General features: G+C 33.3%; 2 protein-coding genes across 2 annotated transcripts; one reads left to right on the plus strand and one right to left on the minus strand.

Annotated features, from left to right (window-relative positions):
- The first annotated feature begins 848 nt into the window (after positions 1–848).
- LOC122596683 (DEAD-box ATP-dependent RNA helicase 53, mitochondrial-like) lies at positions 849–4791 on the plus strand. The gene is made up of 8 exons (XM_043769301.1): positions 849–1326; positions 1791–1918; positions 2008–2419; positions 2505–2603; positions 2693–2917; positions 3106–3267; positions 3496–3941; positions 4336–4791. Exons 1-7 carry the CDS (start codon positions 964–966, stop codon positions 3928–3930), a joined length of 1824 nt encoding a protein of 607 aa, XP_043625236.1. The 5' UTR covers positions 849–963; the 3' UTR covers positions 3931–3941; positions 4336–4791.
- Positions 4792–5001: 210 nt separating this feature from the next.
- On the minus strand, positions 5002–8494 carry LOC122596682 (protein NLP4-like). Its single transcript, XM_043769300.1, has 5 exons — positions 8407–8494; positions 7244–8157; positions 7039–7086; positions 6085–6943; positions 5002–5984 (listed from the first exon to the last, which is right to left on the minus strand). Exons 2-5 carry the CDS (start codon positions 7928–7930, stop codon positions 5230–5232), a joined length of 2349 nt encoding a protein of 782 aa, XP_043625235.1. The 5' UTR covers positions 7931–8157; positions 8407–8494; the 3' UTR covers positions 5002–5229.
- Between the last annotated feature and the right edge of the window lie 13027 nt (positions 8495–21521).

Consider the following 21521-nt stretch of genomic DNA (forward strand, 5'->3'; position numbering starts at 1 on the left):
CCAGAACAACCTATATAAATTGTAACAACTAAAAAGGGTAACCCAAACCTTAGCGAATATTATTGCTGCATACGCTTAAACACATGAATGAGGGCAAAAACAAAAGGGACTCTCGCATGTAGCCAATGATACCGTCATAACATCACATTTATACTCACCTTTACGCTAACAAAACATACATAATATAATAATTTGTATCATAGTGTACACATTATTTAATGCAGTAGATTTAATAAAGCCCTGTTAAATTTTTTTTTCGATATAAAGTCAGGTCGTATAGGTATATATTGGTTTGAATATACAAATATGAAATATTCGTATGAAAAAAGAGTGTAAATGTCAATCTTTTTGATAAGTCACTAAAGATCCGGAAATGATAATAATACTATTATTTTTAATTAATTTACCATAATGAAGTTTTACGAGACACAACATAAGGCAGTATTATTATATATATATATATATGATAGATTTATTATTTGTTGTGACAGAGATAGGTGACGCTTGGTTACAATTTAGAATCCGCTATTATTTATTTGCTCTAGTTTTTGTTGTTTTTGATGTTGAAACGGTTTTTCTTTATCCATGGGCAATGAGTTTCGATGTTCGCGAAACATCTGGCTTACCGGTAATCTCCCATTCCCGCCGTCGAGAGACTTAAATAACTATAGCATGCCAGAAACGGGGAGTTAGTGGAAAAAAGTTTTAACAAAAGAGAGTAACAATTTGGTGGCAATACAACGACATCAAAGATTAGTGAAAAAAGTAAACGAAAATATCCGAATGGTTTTAACAAGGGTAAAACCATAATTCCACATACCACCGCCCTTCCCAAATTTCCGAATACCAACACCCCCTTTCCTTCATTTCGTAAACCCTTTCCCTCATACCTCTAACAAAAATTAGGGTTTTACACTCCCCCCACACACAAACAAAATCATCAAATCAATACACAAACAAAAAATGAACAGTCTAATCTTATTAAGATCATCATCAAGAAAACTAACAACACTTGCTCCTTTAGCCACCACTGCTTCACTCCAACATTTATTTACCCCATCATCAACACATCCCCAAAACCAATCACTCAAATCTTTGATTCCAACAAATGTTGCTCCTTTTTCCATAAGAAGCTTTCATGGGTCTAATTGGGTGAATTTTAGGGTTTCAGATGTGTCAAAACAGGCTGCCGGGTTTGCCGTTGCATCAGTCGATAACGATCGGGCGGCTTCCAATGATGGTCTTGAGATCTCCAAGCTTGGAATTTCTCAAGATATTGTTTCTGCTTTAGCCAAAAAAGGGATTACCAAACTTTTCCCCATTCAGGTTGTTTCAACTTTCAACTGTGATTCATTTTATGAATTGTATTTATTCTCAAGTTTCTTTTTTAATGGATTTTCTTTTATAGTTTTTATTTGTGTTTTCGTATGCTGTTTATTGAATCGAAAGCCCGGCCTCATTCCCACTTGTCCAGACCATTGTCTCTTTATAGTCATTATAAATTCGAATATTTATATTTGCAGTTAATTAGGTAGATTGATGCTTTGGAACGGTCAATTGAGAGTATTCTAAGCAAGAAACTGTTTTCGGTCGTCTATTGGCGACTTAAGATTGGGTGTCATATACCAAAAGTGGTGTCGTTAGGATTTGATTTACTGAAAGTTTCTGAATTTGCTTTTGTTAATAAAAGAACTGTTCACTTAATCATAAGTGTGTAGAACAAAGGAGTTATGAAATTCAAAAAATGTGTGAATATTACTGATAGTGATAACAATAATGATGTTGTGTAGAGAGCTGTGTTAGAGCCAGCAATGCAAGGGCGTGACATGATTGGCCGAGCAAGGACAGGAACCGGAAAGACTCTTGCTTTTGGTATCCCTATCTTGGATAAGATCATTCAATACAACGAGAAACATGGGTACCTTCACTTTATGGAAAAAAGTTACTTTTATTACATGTTTAATCTTTTTAAAATTAAGTTTCATTTTCTATTAAATAATGTAACAGAAGAGGGAGAAATCCACTCGCCATTGTCATGGCTCCAACCAGAGAGCTTGCCCGTCAAGTTGAAAAGGAGTTCTACGAGTCTGCACCCAATCTGGATACTCTCTGTGTATACGGTGGTTCACCCATTCAGCGCCAGATGAGTACTCTTGATCGCGGTGTTGATGTCATTGTAGGAACTCCCGGACGTGTTATTGATCTGCTCAACAGAGGGGCTTTGAATCTATCGGAAGTTAAGTTTGCTGTTTTAGACGAAGCAGATCAGATGCTCAATGTTGGTTTTGCGGATGATGTTGAGAAAATCTTGGAGTATTTGCCAAAACAGCGTCAAACTATGATGTTTTCAGCTACTATGCCAAGCTGGATTGTCAAGCTTACCCATAAGTTTCTTAAGTCCCCTTTAACTGTTGATCTTGTAAGTAGACTTACGTGCTATTGTTTGTGTTATATCTAACATTCAATTGTCAAGTATGAGTATTGATGCATAATTCTGATTGTAGGTTGGTGATTCTGACCAAAAATTGGCTGATGGGATTACACTATATTCCATTGCATCAGAAGTGCGTGAAAGGCCATCAATTCTTGGACCGCTGATAACAGTATGAACTTTTTTTCATTTGTTTTAGTTAGCGGACCAGCCTAATATTCATTGAATGTTGATTATATGGTATTCATTTTTTTATTGCAGGAGCATGCAAATGGTGGGAAATGTATAGTTTTCACACAAACAAAGCGTGACGCGGATCGATTAGCCTTTGCTATGCAGAAGAGTTTCAGATGTGAAGCTTTACATGGTGACATTTCACAAAATCAAAGGGAGAGAACTCTTTCAGGCTTCAGAGATGGCCGCTTTAATGTTCTTATTGCCACTGATGTTGCTGCTCGTGGGCTTGATGTTCCTAATGTTGATCTGGTGAATCTTCCTGTCTACTTTATCATTTGCAACTAATAGGATTGTATATGGGATACTGGATACTTGGATAGTTATATGTGGTTCAGACAATAAATACTCTGCCTTTTTGTTAACTTATAAATCTAACGTATATGATCTCTCAGTCGAGAGTTCCACTTTATGAACTGAACATCTGATTTAATTGTTAGGTCATACATTATGAGCTTCCTAATTCACCTGAAATTTTCGTTCATCGGTCTGGACGTACTGGCCGTGCTGGCAAGAAAGGAAGTACAATACTCATGTATTCTTCTCAGGAGAGGAGAGAGGTGAAAAGCTATGAGAGGGAAGTAGGATGCAAATTTAACGAGGTAATTTGCTATTTTCTATAGCTTCAATGTCTGTGATACAGGAAGGGAATGACAGTTGTTTCTCTCATCCGTTAGTTGTCGCAGCATATGAGGATAAATGTCGTTATGGGTTGCACTTTATTATGTACCTTCTTTATATTTGGATGAATCATCATGTTCTTTTTTTGAGAAAGTTGTGTCACTTGTGTGCTCTTTATTCCTGACTTATTTCTTCTTGTTTTAATGAAGATTCCTCCGATTTCTGTTGATGCTGCATCCAGAATCGATTTGGGTGGTGGCTTTGGCTCTGGAGGTAGATTTGGTGATTCCGGATTTGGTGGGGGCGGCTTTGGTGGTCGAGGTGGTGGGTTTGGCTCATCTCGTGGGGGTTTCGGTAGATCGAGTTATGGGGGATCAGGTGGTTTTGGTAGAGGACCTAGCTCTGGACGTTTTGGTGAAGACTCAAGTCGCTCAGGTGGTGGTTTTGGTTCTGATCGCTCAAGTGGTTTTGGTGGTGGCCGTTCAGGGGGTGGGTTTGGTTCAGACCGTTCAAGTGGTTTTGGTGGAGGCCGCTCAGGTGGATTTGGTTCAGATCGGTCGAGTGGATTTGGCAACCAGCGTTCAGGCTCAGGCAGGTCTAGTGGTAGTGGGTTTGGTAGGTTCGGAGAAGACACAGATTTCTAATATGTATGCAGGTTAGTTCAATGTCTTTCGTCACATATAACCTAGTGGTAAATCTCATCCTATTTACCTGTGAATTGATTGACTTGGGTACTTAGTCTTAAATGATTTAGGAAGTCGTATGCATTACTAAGATGCATATTAGTATTGCATACGACTTTCTAAATCATTTTATCCATAAATGTGAAGACTAATGTACAATGCTCTGTTGTTTAGGTAGTCATTACTAATGCATTCATTTTTAATTAGATGTCTTTATATAAATATATGCAAATAGTTTGTTTTTTAGGTAACTCAAGATGACATGTTTTGGTACTCACAAAATGTTGACCATCATGACCCAAACTTATTTTCACTATACATAACCTCCTTGTTCAATTTACAAAATTTTGTATTATGCCTTATCAGGTGAAGGAGGAGGATGCTCAAGAAGAATTGCCAATCTTGATTTTTTGGGCGTATCATAAAATGGTGGAGAGTAATAGAAGATATTCGTTTTGTGTTTGCAATATCAATCGTCCTCTACTAGATAGAGGGGGTATCCCTTGTTTTTGGTTATTGTCAAGCATACGATTCGTAAAAATGTGGTGGATTTATTTATATATCCAGCTTTTTAGTGAGGTTAACAAGAGAGGAACCTGGCTGTATATCTTTTCTGGGACTATCAGGTTGAACAACAAATATTTAATTCAAGCATTCCTACGAGATTCTGTAGGTGTAGGTAATGAGGATAATACTTTGATCCAAAGGGTGGATCGATAATTTTATGTTTTATAAAGCTTGTTTGCAATGCTTGATAATGAGATGAAGCTAAATAGCTGTAATAAAAGCTGTTTTGATAAATAAAAAAGTATGAATCTGTAATCTGATTACTCCCCCTGATATTGAATGCCCCGTTTCTGTTAGCTCTTCGTTTTGTGATAAACCAATGTTAATATACAATATCCTTTCCGTGTAAAATTTCTGCAAATGCAGTTCGCTGGTAGTTATAATCCGGATTTGTTCGTTATGTTTATAACTTTATATCATTAAAGGTGAATGAATATAACTTCTTGAGATTTGGTCATACAAACGTTCTTCAACAGGAGGAAATCAATCAACTCCCAAGACTTGTTGAACTCGATGGTTACATTTCACTCCCGATTTTCTCTTTGCGTTCGAGTATGATATATTATTTTTACACTTGATGCTATATCTCGAATCCTTGATACATATTACATCATCATAATAAAAACCCAAAACGGAACCTAATAACGCCCTTGTGGGATGCTCACGGTACAAGAATCTTCTAGTTACAAAAATCTACCACATGTGGATGTTATCATTTGGATAGACCACAGGCATGTATGAGGAGGGTTGGGTAGACTGATGAAGGAAGAGTTTAATGGTTTGATTCTTGGTTGATGTATGTAGATCCATACATTCTTCAAGATCGGCATCACATGCCAACAATACCCATTCAGACTCATCGTCCATGTACTCGATTGTGATGTTACACATACTATAGATGGTAAAACGCTTAGTTATTTCTTGTTGTAGATCGGCAAAACTCCAATGTTTTGACATCTTGAATCGAATTTTCTCATCCCCATAAGTAGCTTTTACTCTGAAAACAACTTCATTTCCTGATATAGGACTGCTGTTCTTTGGTGCAGGTGCTATAACCTCAGGAGAACTATAATTATGAAGTTTATCGTCTTCCAATCTTACCAGCAACTTAGTATCATGTAATTTGTTACATGATATTTCCTTGGCGTTTTGTGTTGAAACACTAGAACCGTGGCTGCCAGAAGATGAAGAATTGGATGGCGTTTCTTGAGTTTTTACGAGGTTGAGAGGACTGTTGGCCTTTGGTTTGGGACTAGGTGGAACTGGGGAGCCTAGTTCTGGGAAGTTTGTATAGAATGACCCTAGTTTAATCATCCCCTCAGCACCTTGGACTGAATCAATGACAAGTTGAAGTTTCTTCAAAGAATGGCTTACTTTCTTTATTTTCCGAGAAGGCCATCTCATGATTCCATGCTGCCTGCATATTCTTTTCAACGTCGTGGGGCACACTGAAACATCGAGGAAATCAGGGAACGAGGGTTAAGTTAAAGATCTTGTGGAGCTTTTATTAAGAAGCATACTGAACTAAGAAAGTATTAGTGTTCTAACCCCCGATGCTCTTGGCAGCGTCCTTAAGACTCCCAGGGAAGTATTGTTGGAGAACTTGCAGACTGACGTTCCTCTCTGTCTTTGACCGACTCTTTGCGGTTGACTTTTTGGTGCCTGGTGGTTGATTCTTCGAATTCGGTCCCCATCCCAGATAAGTTTGATTTTCAGGTTCGGAAAATAGGACTCCGTTGTAGAATTGGTTAATTAATTGAAAGTCTTCTTCTGGTTCTTCCTTGTGACACCCCATGGACAATACGACATTTTCGCCCCTTTGCTGAGCTTCTAGCATATGGGATATCCAAGACTCATCTCGGGTATTAGTGTCTATGACTGGAAATGAGTTGGATTCTACAAGATTATCGTCGTTTATCAAGTGCAAACTCCGAGATAGACTTTTCATCATGGAAGCTATTGAGTGCCACCTCTGGTTTTGTTCTTCATGGACTTTGCAATCTTGAGGTAAAAAGAATTCCAAGATGAAATCCAACGGTCCTGTGTAGGTGCTATGAACGCGTATTGCTACAGCACCATTGAGTCCAAACATCCTAGCTTCATGAGCTAGAGGATAATCAGCCCTACAAAAAGCATCAATGTCAGTAAAGCAAGGTTGGTTTGAAACCAACGCTTTACCAGCAATACCTTCTCCTTGAACGAGCTGTTGCACACAGCACGCCTCAAAAAAGCCCAAAATCTGAGGATCGAACACATAAGAAGCAGATTCAACAATGAATATGGAACGTTCAGGTCCGCCTTTAGATAGACTCCATGTTTGAGCCAATGGTAACTTAAGTGCGTCACATATGGATCTCAAAACATCTCGAATCTCTGCAAGCACCACTTCATATGGATTATTGGAATCCTGATCAGACAAATAGAAACATATATATTATCAGAAACTTGTTTCAAATCTCAATTGACGGGTCCATAACTTAGTGATCTATGATTGATCTCTACCTTTAGCTTTGGATGAAACAAGAAATCCGAGCTCCTTAGATCAACAACCTGCAACCAAAGTCATCCAACAAAAGGTCAAACCAAGATTCCAACTAGTTGATATAAAATGAAGATCTATATGTGGGTCATTGAGTCCGAGTACCATAACACAGCCGAGCAAGGAACTCAAGAAAGGACATATATAGAAAAGAAGATAAGAATAGACCTCAAGAGCTTTAAAGATGTTTTCCAGTTCATCATGGAAGTCAACTCTACCGGAAGTTGTCACGACCTCCAAGACACCCAGGCAGGTTTCACCATCTAGTTCAAACACGGGGAGGTTGATGCACCCATTAAGATTGAACTTTTGAGCATAAGTTACACGCGGATCATTCTCTTCTGCAACGAATTGGAGATCTGGAGTACAGGTGGGAAACTTCTTCAAGAAAACACGGCCAGGTAAACCGATCATTTCATTACAGTCAAAGTCAGCAGCAAAGTGATAGCTTTTCGAAACCTCTCTATAGTTTGAGAGGTCAGTGGTACTATCCGAGCTAACAATGAATGGTAGATTCTCAGTGGTTAAGATTCGTTTCCCATTTCTAATCACAGGCAGCCATAATTGAACAAGAAGGTCTGCCTCAAATATGCATCTTTCATTCAGATGATCAATTGCACGGATCAATCGATCATCAAAGGTTTCAGTATCAAGATCATCAAGAGGTTTCATATCTGTTTCGTCTGAAGACATGTTTGAATCAAAACATGTCGTGTGTATGTTTGCAGAATCAAGGTAAGAAAAAGATGAAAAATCTAAAAGAGTTGAAGAAGAAATATTAGGACTCTCTATCCAGCCACCATCAAAATCGTTGTCTAAGTTAGATTCAAACATGGTACCGATATGATTATCCATCTTCTTCGATTAACAAATAGTACAACGAACTAAAAACAACGGCAAAAGCAGGACAAATAAAAAGGGAGGAAATTCGGCTAAAAATTCGAGAAAGAAAAACTCAGGAACCGGAGCGCAGAAGGTTAACGTATATGTAAAACAAAAACAACAACTTCCACGAATTCTTATCGTCTTTCTTCAAAAACCAGATATGCCCGTGCCTTACAAACATAATGTTTTCTGATATACTGCATATATATTTACAAGCAGATCTTAGCATGGTTTTTAAGCATCAACAAGAATTCGATAACAGCTTTAACATATTATATATATTACAATTACAATTCAAAAACACAAACTTATAGATACTAAACAAGAAAAACATATATTGGTCATAGAGTATTACAAACAAAAACAAGGTAGTAAATAATTAAATAAAGTACACAATATGTTTCAAGGAATGTCAAATTTACTTGAAAAATAAAAGGATTACTTACTTAATAATTGTGTGATGGATGAAAATGAATTGAAATTTGATTTCAATATCAGAAAAGTGACTTTGATTTTGATTCTGATTCTGAAATGTGTAGACATACACAAGTTTCCGCTTCTGCTGTTATTTTATAGACTAATGCAAAGCAGGACCACAATGACGTAACACTTTATTATATAAAAATATTTCACTACCTACTACTACTATTCCTTTTAACCATTTCCTGATTTTTTTAATCAAACTTGTTATAAATTTTTTAGTAGTAGAAATGTATCAAACGGGTAGGAGCGTCCAGAGGATTAATTTTTAAACAACAGCGAAAGAATCTATTAAAATACGGTTGAGAAGAACTCCAACCAGAAGAAAGAAAGTTACAAAAAAATTAGAGGATTTTGAATCGGAAATTACGAAGCAACTCGGTTCAATCAAGTTTTGCTTTCTTAGAGGGTGTTTAAAATTATGTTTTAAAAAGATTATCTGCTTATTGTTTGTGTTTGCGTAACCCAATAATGAAAAACGTGTTTGACAAAAAAAAAAAAAATTTGATTATCTACATTTTCACAGATTTAGACATGTTTTTACAAAATTCAATATTTAAACGCAAAATTTATTTTACATAATCCATCTCAAACATCTCATATACATTTGGGGTGTTTGGTATGAATGAATCAAAGAGAATGGAAATATAATAGAGAATGAATATAGTGGGAAAGATAATGAGTATTTGGAAAGAGAATCAATTTCGTCGTTTGGTACAAGCAGAGAATGAATATATAAAAAATACTAAATTTTAAATAATAAACAAACTTAATACATATAACATCACTAAAAAAAAAAAATTTAAAAATTTTCATTCCCATCAATTCTCTACATTTCATAGAGAATTGAGGGAATAGAATCGATTCCTTATTCTCGATTCTCTTTCCCATTCTCCATTACAATCAAACATGAGAAGTATTTCTCATTCCATTTCCACCATTTCCATTTCATTGTACCAAACACCCCCTTGAAATAATAACTCGGGATACTAAGATACATTTTGGCATTTGGAGTACTCCCAAAGGTCATAACAAGATTTCAATTATTATGATTAAACTTTGTTATTAATGATGTGTCGCTTGGTTAAAAATTTTAAAATATGAAATACATATTTGCTTAAAGTCTAAATCACAAACTATTCTAAAAATTTATATTAACGAATACATATATTTTAAATGTGCAATAAACAAAAAATCAAAGGTGAAAGAAAATAATTTAAATGGATGTTTTTAATATATTAGTTAATAACATAAAAAAAAGTGTGAGAACAAATAAATAGTGGTATATAATGGCATGTGGTACACAATGGTTCGAGATATGCCGACGAAAAAGTTGCAATATATTAGTTGAAAAGTTAAAAGAAAAACAAATGTGAAAAAAAAAATAAGTAATTCGTGTTTGAAATCTCGAATAAAATGCGATATGAAAAAATCCAATTAGTGGTTTAGGATGTGTGGTGGACGAATAGTAACTCGTCATATAGGCGGTTACTATTCATCCGCTTATTTTTAGGATATAATACTTATTTAGTTATCCTTTTACATTTATTATAATTGATAACTTTTGTGGCAAAGAAAACTAGATAATAAAGGCCCCTATTTAGTGTATAATATCAAGACTTCCACTACTATCATACTTTGAAGCAGGCCCGATCCTGAGTTATTTAATGCTAAGGGCAAAATAATCAGAAATTGGCCACTATCAAAATTTTGCATTCAAATAACCTAAGACCATCCCATCGTTAAACAATTAGTCTGATCGTTCGGCCAAAATAAGAATCATTTAGTGGATCCCGTCTAATACCAGGTCGACTTGTTCACCCTATCAAACATTGTTGGATTCTTTTTTTAATATTAAATTTATTGTATATGTACGTAAATGCATAAACTGGTGTACGTGAGTTTTTTTTTTTTTTTGTTTCTTTTTTTGTGTGTATTGATATAATACTCAATACAAGGCTTCTCTAAATTAAACCTGCTGTTCTAAAATATAAGAGTTTATTAGTTTTAAAATTTATTTAACCTTTTCTTTTTAATGATAAATAAGCAAGTAAGTTTATAAGGAAAAAAAAAGATATATAAATAGTTTTAAAAGTGAAATATTTTTTAATTTAATTATCTTATTTTTAATTATGATGATAGATAACTTAAAAAGATATTTTTAGTTGTTATTATTTAACTTTAAACTAACAAAATGTTAAATATAAAGAATTATTATATGTTAAAAAAATAATTTGGCTTGGTTATAGGCTTTAGCTTCATTTGTTTCATATTTTATTTTATAATTTGTTTTATTACATGATAATATTAGATTTTTAAATAATTTATTAATTTAAAGTTTAACTAATATAACTAAATTGAATCTAAAATACATAAAAAAAACTTAATATATTGAATTAAAGTGGTATTTCTAATATTTTAAATCAATTTCATATAAATTAAAATATCAATTTAAAACATTATTTTATAATTAAAAAAGTAGTTTTTGTTGGGTTGTTGATGGGAAATAAAATTTTGGTTTAGTTGGGTTGATTAAATGTAAGACAAAGAAATAATCTTTTTAATGAATAGTACCGTTTGGTTGAGTTGTGAATGTAGATAGCCTAAAGGCTTCAAAATAATAAATATAATGTTACAAATCTACATGTCGAGGAACTAAAACTTCGAAATATTTGTGCAAATTTGAAGTAAAAACATTAGATAGGTTCTTAGTCAATATTAGCTAACTAAATTTTTTAACAGACCTTTTGATTACATTGAAGGATATTTAAAATCTTATGAAAAAACAATATAAAGTTCAAAACTAAGATGGAGATTCCTAAAGTTAAAAGAATTTTGATTTTTGGATTGAAATCAAAGGTTAAGATTCAAAGATATCTTTAAATCTTGACCCTTGATTTTAATTCAAGGGTTGAGATTAACAACTTTACCGTTAAAATTATAATTTTAAGAAATTCTTATCCCGAAACTAAAAACTAGTTAAAATTAAATATATACATCGTAGAAGAAGTTACCATTTCAATAGTTCAAATTATATATATACTAACTTGTGGAAATACCTTCCTAATTAAAAATATAAGATAGTCAAAAATGGATAGTCAACAATCTGCATTTGCATTGTTTTCAAAAAAATATAGGCCACATATTACCCGTATATTACGTTAATTCTTGAAGGACTAACATACATTTTTGAAATACTATAAGGGCTTTTATGAAAAATAAATTTCTTATAGGCCATCAAAGTTTCTGTTTCGTTTCAATTTTACCAATTTTGATCGAAATTACATCAAAAGTTTATCAAATTGTAAAAGTATCTCTACTTCTGAAAATCTAAAAATGTTTAAAGTTATAACTTACATGTATAATACATGTCATGTCCTGTTTTATAGTCCCGAGTTGGTAAATATTGTCTTCATATCTACCAATAAACTAAAACAGGATTGCAGCATTTTTTGATTAACACGTGTCACAATATTTTAGTAATACGTGTCTTATAGTCAATATCTTAATTTTAATCTTTCTTATTATAATTAATTACTATATATATTATATTAAAAATAAAAATATTGTTTGTTATTTAAAATTTGTTTGGTTCCGCACAACACTAAATAGTGCTTTAATATCCATATTATATTTGGAATTTTTCTTTAATGTTTATCAAATTTTTGAGTTATCCTAACTTGATAAATATTAGAATTATTCTAATATTAAAATAGATTGATACTTTGAAATTTATTTGCATTATCATTAGTTTGAAGTTATTCCATCATATAACAATTAATCGATATCAAAAGATCGTATATGTCAAATTATAAGACACCAGTCAAGTTCTTTATAATGGTAATACGGATATAGATATAGTTATGAACTATAATAAGTGAATCCGTACATCGTAATGGTATTAAAGACAAGTTAAGGATATAAAAGGTGTTACACATATTTATTTTAATTTACGGTGTTATGAGTTTGTAAATTGATAACACTTTTTTGTAGTTTAAATAACTTTTTTCAAGCTTTTTAGTTGAATTTGGTTGAAACAAAACAACTTATACATTTGAGCGGCCTATAAGTAAATTTTTATAGTTGAGTGATCTAAAGAAAAAAAGTTTAATATTTGAGTGACCTCTATGGGCATTATCCCAATTAAAAAGGAATAAAGGTGTATCTTTCTTCTCCAAGCATACGACATAGCAACTCAGAATTCACAAAACTCCATTAAAGCAAAATCTAAAATTTAATTCTCATATTAAACTTCACCATAACTATATAAAACATATCATTATAAAACGTTGTTTAGTTATAATGATAATCTTATATGTGTATAATAACCACCGCAGCTTCAAAAATACTTAAATCTAGTTTTTATGAATACCAAAAATTCTGCCCTAACTATTTGGTACATTTGGAAAGCCAGAAACGCGAAGATCTTTGAAATAAGGAAGTCAATACCATAAAAATCACTCAAAGTATTAAGACTTTGGGGTTTCTTTGGTTCAGGTATAGGACAAACCATAGGAATTTATCTTGGAACGATTGGTGTAATTTCAATGTTATGTAAACACTTGTAAATACAGGTCGCCGACATTTTTACCGGACATATATGAATAGAAGTTTACTTTTTTTAAAAATAAAAAAAAAACTATTTGTTGCTCCTGGCTGTCGCCCAGCCCGCCATATATAGCTAGGGTCGGGCCTGCTTTGAAGTCACAAGTTGTATGTTCTTTTTTTTGTCCTCAACATATCGATCATAATATTTCCTTCCTTCGTTCTCATTTATTGAAATACAATAAAATTGATCAAATATATATGAACATGTGTTGGAACTCAATATGACACGTCAAGAATATGACTTTGAGCGTATGAGGTGTCACCCGCTATTACAAAAAGTAAACGAATACACAATTAAGGCGTGCATTAATCATGGGATGATTTTGTAGCTTAAATCTGATATTCATATCATATTTAGAACTCGTGAAATTATGTTAAAGTCAAGTTTATTGTTCCATTGATATACCTAAGACACTTGTTCTTCAACCCATAATCGAGCCCCCTAAAGTCATTTCCAACTAATCTGGGTAACGTATGAAATTTTCCTTTAATAATGCATTATTTTGCTAGTAGTAAATAGATAACAAATTGACAGGTGGCCTTTGAACATTTTATAAGGCTCATGATTCCAACATTTGACAAAACTCAACCAATGAATATTCTTTGAATCCTTCTCTTCCATTATACTATATTAATTGTGATAGTTTGCACTATTTACGTTTACACCCCAAAATCATGTTTAAATTGCAAACATGGACCTTACAGGTTAGCCATCACTGTAATATAACTTTTTTAGAACTGAATTTTGTTTTAACAAAGCCGCTAGCTACTATAGCTTCTTTAAGCTCACGAGGTACATGTTTAATTAATAACAAGTTATGAATGTTTCGGTATCTAGTTACATGGTTCAACGTTCAATTGTTTCATCTATGGTTCCAAACCGATTTGTTGACAATCATTGTATATGATGTTCATGTAAAACATGGGAACTTCACCTAATCACCTCACTCATATTGAGAGATGACAAAAATATCTGCAACCGATGGGGAAATCGATACCTGAACCTGGTTTAACCCGCCAAAATGACCCCCGATTATAGGTCCCCCAAAATGATTGAGATCCCCGATTATACACGCCTCATTGTCATCCATTGATAGCAGTGTTGTAAAACACGGTCGACTCGGCCGAGAACTCGGAATCGGGGTTAAAAGGGTGGAGTTGGCTAGAATCGGGTGAAAACTCGGTCAACGACTTGTTGGCTTGTAAAACTCGGTCAAACTCGTCTGGATCGATTAAAAATCGGCTGCGGTCAAAACTTGGGTCAACTTTGATTAAAAAAAAAATTTTGTTTTAAAAAAAAAATCATAAATTGATTTAAGTTTATGTTTCTAATGAATAAATTTTGAACTTTGAAGTATTATATTAAAGTTTTTAAACAATTATGTTTTAAGTTTGAAATTTATTTTATATAATTTCAAAAACTATAAATTTTCTATATAAAAACTCGATCCGGGTTCTCCCCGATTCCGATCCGAGTTTTCAAAACTTGTGACTTCCCCCTCGACAATCCGATCCCGAGTCACGAGTTATTCAATCTTGATTGATAGAGTGTTAAAAGTAGTCGATAATATCTTGCAGGTATATAATGTCAGCTGTTCATATCATAGGGGCTATAAGTGAAATAGGGGCTATAAGTGAAAGATTCCCTTTTTTGTTTTTCTTTATACCATGAGTCATGACCCTGCGAGATGCCGAAATCTCACCGGCCCCTTTTAGAGTTTTAGTATCTAGCGGTTTCGCTTTTCCGCATCTAGTATTTTATTATGAATGAATGGTGGTATTCTATCATCTAATTTAATTTATATATTTATTTAATTTTGATTTATTTACTGATACTAGCATGATATTTATGTATTGTAACGAATATCATTAATAGAGTGCAAATAAAAAAAAGAAGATAAAAATATGTGTGTGTGAATAGCTGCAAATCAATAAAAAAAAAGTTCTATTTTATGGGAAAGATATTTTAAACAAATCCCTTGTGTAATTGTGTATTTTTTATTAAATAATATAGATAATGATTTCATAGTCATATGATGGTTTTATTATATAAATATCTGGTCTTTTGAATTTTTGTATTTAGTTGGCAAAATGAAAATGTTATATATATATATATGAGTTAATGCCATAAATTGTCCCTGTGGTTTACCAAAATAGTCACCTTTCGTTCTTAAAAATCCAAAACCTCAAGGACAGTCCTTTATAGGAGGATAAGGTTCACGTTTGGTCCTTTGACTATTTGACCGTCACCTTCTCTCCGTTAGACCCCCCACGTGAGGGGTATTCTAGTCATTTCCACTCTAAAGGATGAAAGGTGACTATTTAGGTAAACAACAGGGACGATTTATGTGATTAACTCTTTCCAAAAACCTGATAGCTTTTCATCTTTTTGTTTCACTTACTTAAAGCCTAGATATTCTAAAATTAAATACATATATACACATACATAAACACAATAATACATATATCTCTATTTGAAGATCAATCTATCCAATTTCATTCATTTATTCAAATGAAATGGCTGCCATTAATCAAAGGTAGAGAACACAACAAAAAAGAATGAATGAAGATGGGGATACCATCACTTTCCTGCAAACCATCGCCGGGCTTTTTTAGGCCATCAAATCGTCGAATCTTTCAGGCTATCTGCTATATATATATATATATATATAATTGGTGACAACGGAGATGGGGAGGTCGCCGTTATGGTGATCGGATTTTATAGATATAGGTATAGATCTGGATATAAATATCGATCGGAGGTGGGGTGCGGTGGTTGGATTAGATATATATGGATCTGGATATAAATGGTGACAACAAATTTTATAGATTTAAAAACAGGTCGGCGGTGTTCATGTTCGTGTTCATGAACAAATGTTCACGAAAACTAATGAACGAACACAAACAAACAAACCCAAACAAACACCAATGAACAAACATATAACTAACAATATTTACAAATATATAATTAGAAATATTAGACTTCATATTCAAGGTTACAAATTATTGATCGACTCAAATTTTTACAGAACTTTCCTATTTAGTGAAAATATCCGGTTTGATATAAAACGAGAATTTATCTTTATAATTTGTATTTAATTTTCTTTTTAAGTATATAAAGGATTAGATATTAATGTTAATATTAAAATTAATATATATATATATATATATATAGCAAAATGAAATGTTCACGAACATAAACGTACGAATGTTCATGAACATAAATGAACGGATGTTCACGAACATCGTTCACGAACATTGTTCACAAACATATTATCGAACGTTCACGAACATAAATGAACGAACGGGAGTTGTGTTCATGTTCGTTCGTTTAACTAAACGAACAAAATTTTGTGTTCATGTTCGTTCATTTAACTACACGAACGAACTTCCCACCGAACAGTTTCATGAAATGTTCATGAACTGTTCAGTTCATTTACAGCCCTAGATGTGGTGTGGAGGGTCGAGTGGGGGTGACGTTAGTGGTGGTGATGAATGGGTTTGACGGAGTTGATGATGAGTAGGGCCGGCGGCGGCGAATTGTGAGGTGTCGATGATTTTTGGTGGTTTGGTGATTAGCAGTGGCGGTAGTATAGATATATGTATAGATTTATACTTAGAAAGAGATAGATGCAGATGTATAGATATATCATTGGAAAGGTTCAAAGGGATTGGAAAAAAAGAGGATGATTTTTATTTTTTTGTTATTATTAAAAGAAATAGTTACACTTTTTGGTTTTTGACATACATCGTCCTTGTGGTTTACCAAAATAGTCAACTTTCATCCTTTAGAGTGAAAATGACTAGAATACCCCTCACGCGGGAAGCACGTGGGGGGTTTAACGGAGAGAAGGTGACGGTCAAATAGTCAAAGGACCAAACGTGAACCTTATCCTCCTATAAAGGACTGTCCTTGAGGTTTTGGATTTTTAAGGACGAAAGATGACTATTTTAGTATACCACAAGGATGATTTATGTCATTAACTCTCTCTCTCTCTCTATATATATATCTAGTAGAGATCTAGAGAAAAGGTTTCTTAAGGAGAAAAGAAAGAGAAGATCCTTTTTTTATTTTTATTTTTTTAGCTTGTTTTTTTTTTAAAAAAATTTTTTTAAAACTTTTTTTCATTTTTTTTAATTAACTCAATTTATAAAAAAAAAATTTAAGAAAAAAAAAAACTTTATAACCCAAGTTAGTAAGTTATACATGTAAGAGTACGGTACGAGCATCGCCCTTAAGGATATTAATAAGGGGTATCTGGTGAGAGTGATAGGCCATAAAGTGTGAAAGGTCATACGGGGTGATCGGTGATGGGGTGATCTACATAATGGGCTTCGTCCTTAGTCATCATGTCTCCGCCATAGTTTGAGAGGCTTCGCCTATAGCTTACGGGATACGCCCTCCGAAAAAAAATTTATTTTTAAAATTTTCATATGGAATTAGTTAATTAAAGAGAGAATGAAAAAAGTGAAAAAAACTTTCAAAAAAAACAAGCTAAAAAATAAAAAAGGTCCACATTCTCTCCTTAAGGTCCCTTCTCATTTGATCTTTATCCTATATGTATATTATATATAATATATCTATATATGTAATTTGAATTGGAAGAACCATAAGAATCTCTATATTATAACTTGATATTCATATGTGAATGATATATGTGAACATATTCGTTCATATGAACTATCAAGTTATAACTATAATTACCTATGTTCATAGATAAATAGTTTTCACATGAACCTTACCCTATATATATAGGAAAAAGTAAGTATGAGGCTGTTATGTACCCAACTTGGGTGAAAAACCCCTCATATACCTTTTTTTAAAAGGTAAAATCATAGGGGGCCATGCAGATGAACATGATGCTTAGCAATGTCAGATGCGATCCAGTGACAAGGAAACATGCACTGTGGTAACCGAAGAGAATTATTATATGGTCATGGCTTAAGAGCCGGGTATACTAAAATATGAAGTAGTAACACAAACTTAGGTTATTAATGCTTAAACAATGAATCTAACAAGAATTTGTTTAAAGAGTAGTGTGAGTCTAGGAACAACACTAGTTACTTAGGCAAAGTGAATCTAACGAGAATTTGAGCTGCGATTAAGTTTTCCAATAGACTAGCAAGTAGGTAGGATAGTATTCGGTTGTGTCATGATATCGGAGATGCCAAACAAGTATTTTAATTTAATGAATATTATTTGCTTTTCAATTCAATTTTCAGATTTAACCGAAGCTTCTCGCTGACAAAGCGGTTGCGGCTTCTATTTTACTTTAATTTGCATTAGTTTTAATAGAAAATGCTGACAACCTCCAACCGCTAAAATTACACACATTATTAGGCTAGGTAGTGCAAGCGTCCCTGCAAACGATCATGTACTTAACACAACAAAATCTACTTTCGATTGGGTCCACTGTTCGTTAGTTTGCGTTTTATTGAGGTATTTACTTGAACAAAAATTTTAGAAATTTAAAACAGTGTTTTCTTAATTAAAAATCATCTTTTAGAGAACATTTTTAAATGGAACAAAAAGAATAATTCTTGACTAGACATGTCTCTCCATTATTAAAATAATATAAATTATCTAATTCAATTAAAAACTTTCATCTCAAGCCTTGTAGATAGTTAGACGATAAAAAGTATGGGCAGTTTTAATATTTCGTTCTCTTTCATTAAAGATTTAACTCGATATATACTTTTAAAAGTTTTTTAATTTCCATTTTTTTACTTACAGATGTGTAAGTCATATACGGATATACCTTACACATGTGTAAGGAAGATATGTAAGGAGATGGTTTTTGAAGCATTCTGAGTTTTTTTTTATTCCCCTTACAAGCTTAGCGCAATCCTTACTGAGTTAGAGTACGGTGATGTGTGAAATCTAGTTTAAAAATTTATAATAAGATCTACCGTTTACTGACTACCACACACTTACGGGCAGTGTACCCGTTCGTATATAATATAGATAACCGGCAAGACCAGGATCGAACATAAGGACTGACTGTAGTACTAAAGGTTATGAAAATGTGAAACAAGTAAAAGTTTGGTTTGTGACCGAGTTGTCACTTTGCGTTTCAGGAAGCTAATTAATCAACAAGTAAAATAAATGAAATACTCAACCGGTGTCAATCGAGAGTATGCGAAAATAGTTTAGGTTGTAACAAATAATTAAAAAGCCATCTATGTCGAATCTGCTACACAAGAAGTTTAGGTTGCATATGGGTTAAGCTCAAAATTCATATATGTTGGTGATAATAATCGTGAAAAGACTAAAACACACCCGGCGTGCCCTCCGGTTGTAAAATCGACTCAATCACCTAATCAATTCAATTCCTTGCAACAAGTGGTACCACCATCCTTATTACACTTCCTTGAACTAACTAGTTTGTTTGACTATTTAAATAACAATTTAATCTTTGTGAAAGAAACGTGGTACCACCAACCGTTAAATCCACTTAACAAAGTAATTTCTATTAACCTTGTACCATTTACTATCATACCATGACCTAGCAATAGATGTTCATACACAAACAACTAAAATAATACTTGTATTCAACTAGTACCACTATCGAATAACACAAATATCACCAAGGACACAAGCTTAAGTAAAAGAAATCACTTCATTAAGATCTTGATAAAATGTTAAGTAAGACCAACTTGAATTCAAAATACTATGCAACCATAACTAATTGTTTCACTTCATCTTCATAGATGTAGAAAGATTTAGCTACTCATAATGTTGAAGGCTAAAGATTGAAATAGAAAGGAAGACATAATGTACCAAATATGAAGTAATAATCCAAATCGAGGTTACAATCTAGCCACTATCACTAAACAAGAGCCAAATTTAATCTTCAAATCTTCCAATGATGTTGGAGTGATGAAAACCCTTAGAAAACCTTGGAAAAACGGCTGAAGTCTAAGTGTGTGAGCTAAAGTGTCTAAGACTAGGGTTTGGGTTCAATGGTGGATGATATTTATACCCCAAGAGAGAGAAAATGGTGATGTCAGCTCGATCTCGCGCCGCTATAGGTGTTTTTGAGCATTTCTGTCCGAAAAACTGCAAACTAGAGCCGCTAGGTGAGCTGCTCGCGCCGCTACTGGGTTGAGTGCAATGGCTCGCACCGCTAGCCAGAAAGCTAGCGCCGCTAGGTTGGCCTGGAGTTGGCTTTTCAGCTTCATTCTTCATCGATACACATCCGTTAGTGCATATGGACCTTTCCTAAGTCGTTTTCTACCATTTGTGAGCGATAAACTTGCTTTAGACCTGAAATCACTAGCAAATACCATAAAGCACCACAAAACATGTATAAACGGCTATCAAACATCTCTAAAATGTCCAAATCGTATAAGGGAAACATGTATAAATTGAGACATATCATACGGTTTCTGGCAGTGTGTTTGTACTCAAAATGGAAATCTCGTAAATTGATTCTGATTATATTTAATCCTCGTAAATTCATTCTGATTATATTGAAACATGTTATTGTGTAATGCAAGTTTACTATGAAATTTGGAAACCAATTCATTTGTTTTTTATAGCTAAATTGTACATGTGTAAGTTGTATATCTTATCAACCTAGACATGTGTAACTTGATACATTTACTACATTTTTATAAAAAATAATCCAATCATACATTTTTCTGGTTTAATTATGTACTTCACTCTTATTATATTTTTTTGAAACATATATTTCGACTTAGATTTGGTTGAAGGCAATTTTAACCAACAATCGTTGGACTTCACGAGATGGTGAGCATACGCTGCACTCTCTCAACCCCCCTCCTTGTGGAAAATTTCTAGATGGGAAACCCAAGGATTGTGTCAGCCGAGGCTCGAACCCACAACTTTGGGAGAAAACCCACCGGGACTCCATATAGTGAGAAGTGTAAACACCCCTGGCCACTAGGGTTTAAGCTAGTGGTTCTCTCTTATTATATTTAAACTTTATAAATTCATTCTGATTATATTAAAACATGTTAGTGTGTATTATCCAAGTCGTATTGTTATGACATCTGGAAATCAATTCAATGTGTTTTGATACCTAACTTACGCATGTAACTTATCGAGTTAGACATATGTAAATTGATAGTTTGATACATTTGATATATTTTTATAAAATTTAATCTAATCATACATCTATACGGTTTGTTTATGTGATTCATTTTATGGTTTAGCTTTATCTTCACATGTGTAGGTTGCTTGTATTTGTTGTTTAATAGATTATGTTAGAAACAAAATATGGGCAATGTTAACCCGTGCACTTTGTGAAAGCTTGACACCTACAATTTGGCTATAATGTCATCTCCATTTGGAGTGTCATTTTTAATGAAAAGAACAACAAATGAGTGGAGGATTAATTAGTATACTCTTTTTTCGAACCTCAAACTATTGTAAGTTATATAATTTACACACGTATAAATATAAAAAAGAATAAAAATAAAAAGTCATTAAAAATATATCGAGATGCAT

Source organism: Erigeron canadensis, chromosome 4, assembly GCF_010389155.1.
Source record: "Erigeron canadensis isolate Cc75 chromosome 4, C_canadensis_v1, whole genome shotgun sequence".
In the NCBI taxonomy this organism is placed as follows: Eukaryota; Viridiplantae; Streptophyta; class Magnoliopsida; order Asterales; family Asteraceae; genus Erigeron; species Erigeron canadensis.

What these genes read in the sequence shown, in the direction of transcription:
- LOC122596683 (XM_043769301.1), top strand. Translation starts at nt 964, where the DNA reads ATGAACAGTCTAATCTTATTAAGATCATCATCAAGAAAACTAACAACA. An exon ending in CCAAACTTTTCCCCATTCAG is followed by an intron (nt 1,327 to 1,790) that starts GTTGTTTCAACT and finishes GATGTTGTGTAG; the next exon opens with AGAGCTGTGTTAGAGCCAGC. An exon ending in CAATACAACGAGAAACATGG is followed by an intron (nt 1,919 to 2,007) that starts GTACCTTCACTT and finishes ATAATGTAACAG; the next exon opens with AAGAGGGAGAAATCCACTCG.
- LOC122596682 (XM_043769300.1), bottom strand. Translation starts at nt 7,930, where the DNA reads ATGGATAATCATATCGGTACCATGTTTGAATCTAACTTAGACAACGAT. An exon ending in ACATCTTTAAAGCTCTTGAG is followed by an intron (nt 7,087 to 7,243) that starts GTCTATTCTTAT and finishes CTTTGGTTGCAG; the next exon opens with GTTGTTGATCTAAGGAGCTC. An exon ending in CGCTGCCAAGAGCATCGGGG is followed by an intron (nt 5,985 to 6,084) that starts GTTAGAACACTA and finishes TCGATGTTTCAG; the next exon opens with TGTGCCCCACGACGTTGAAA.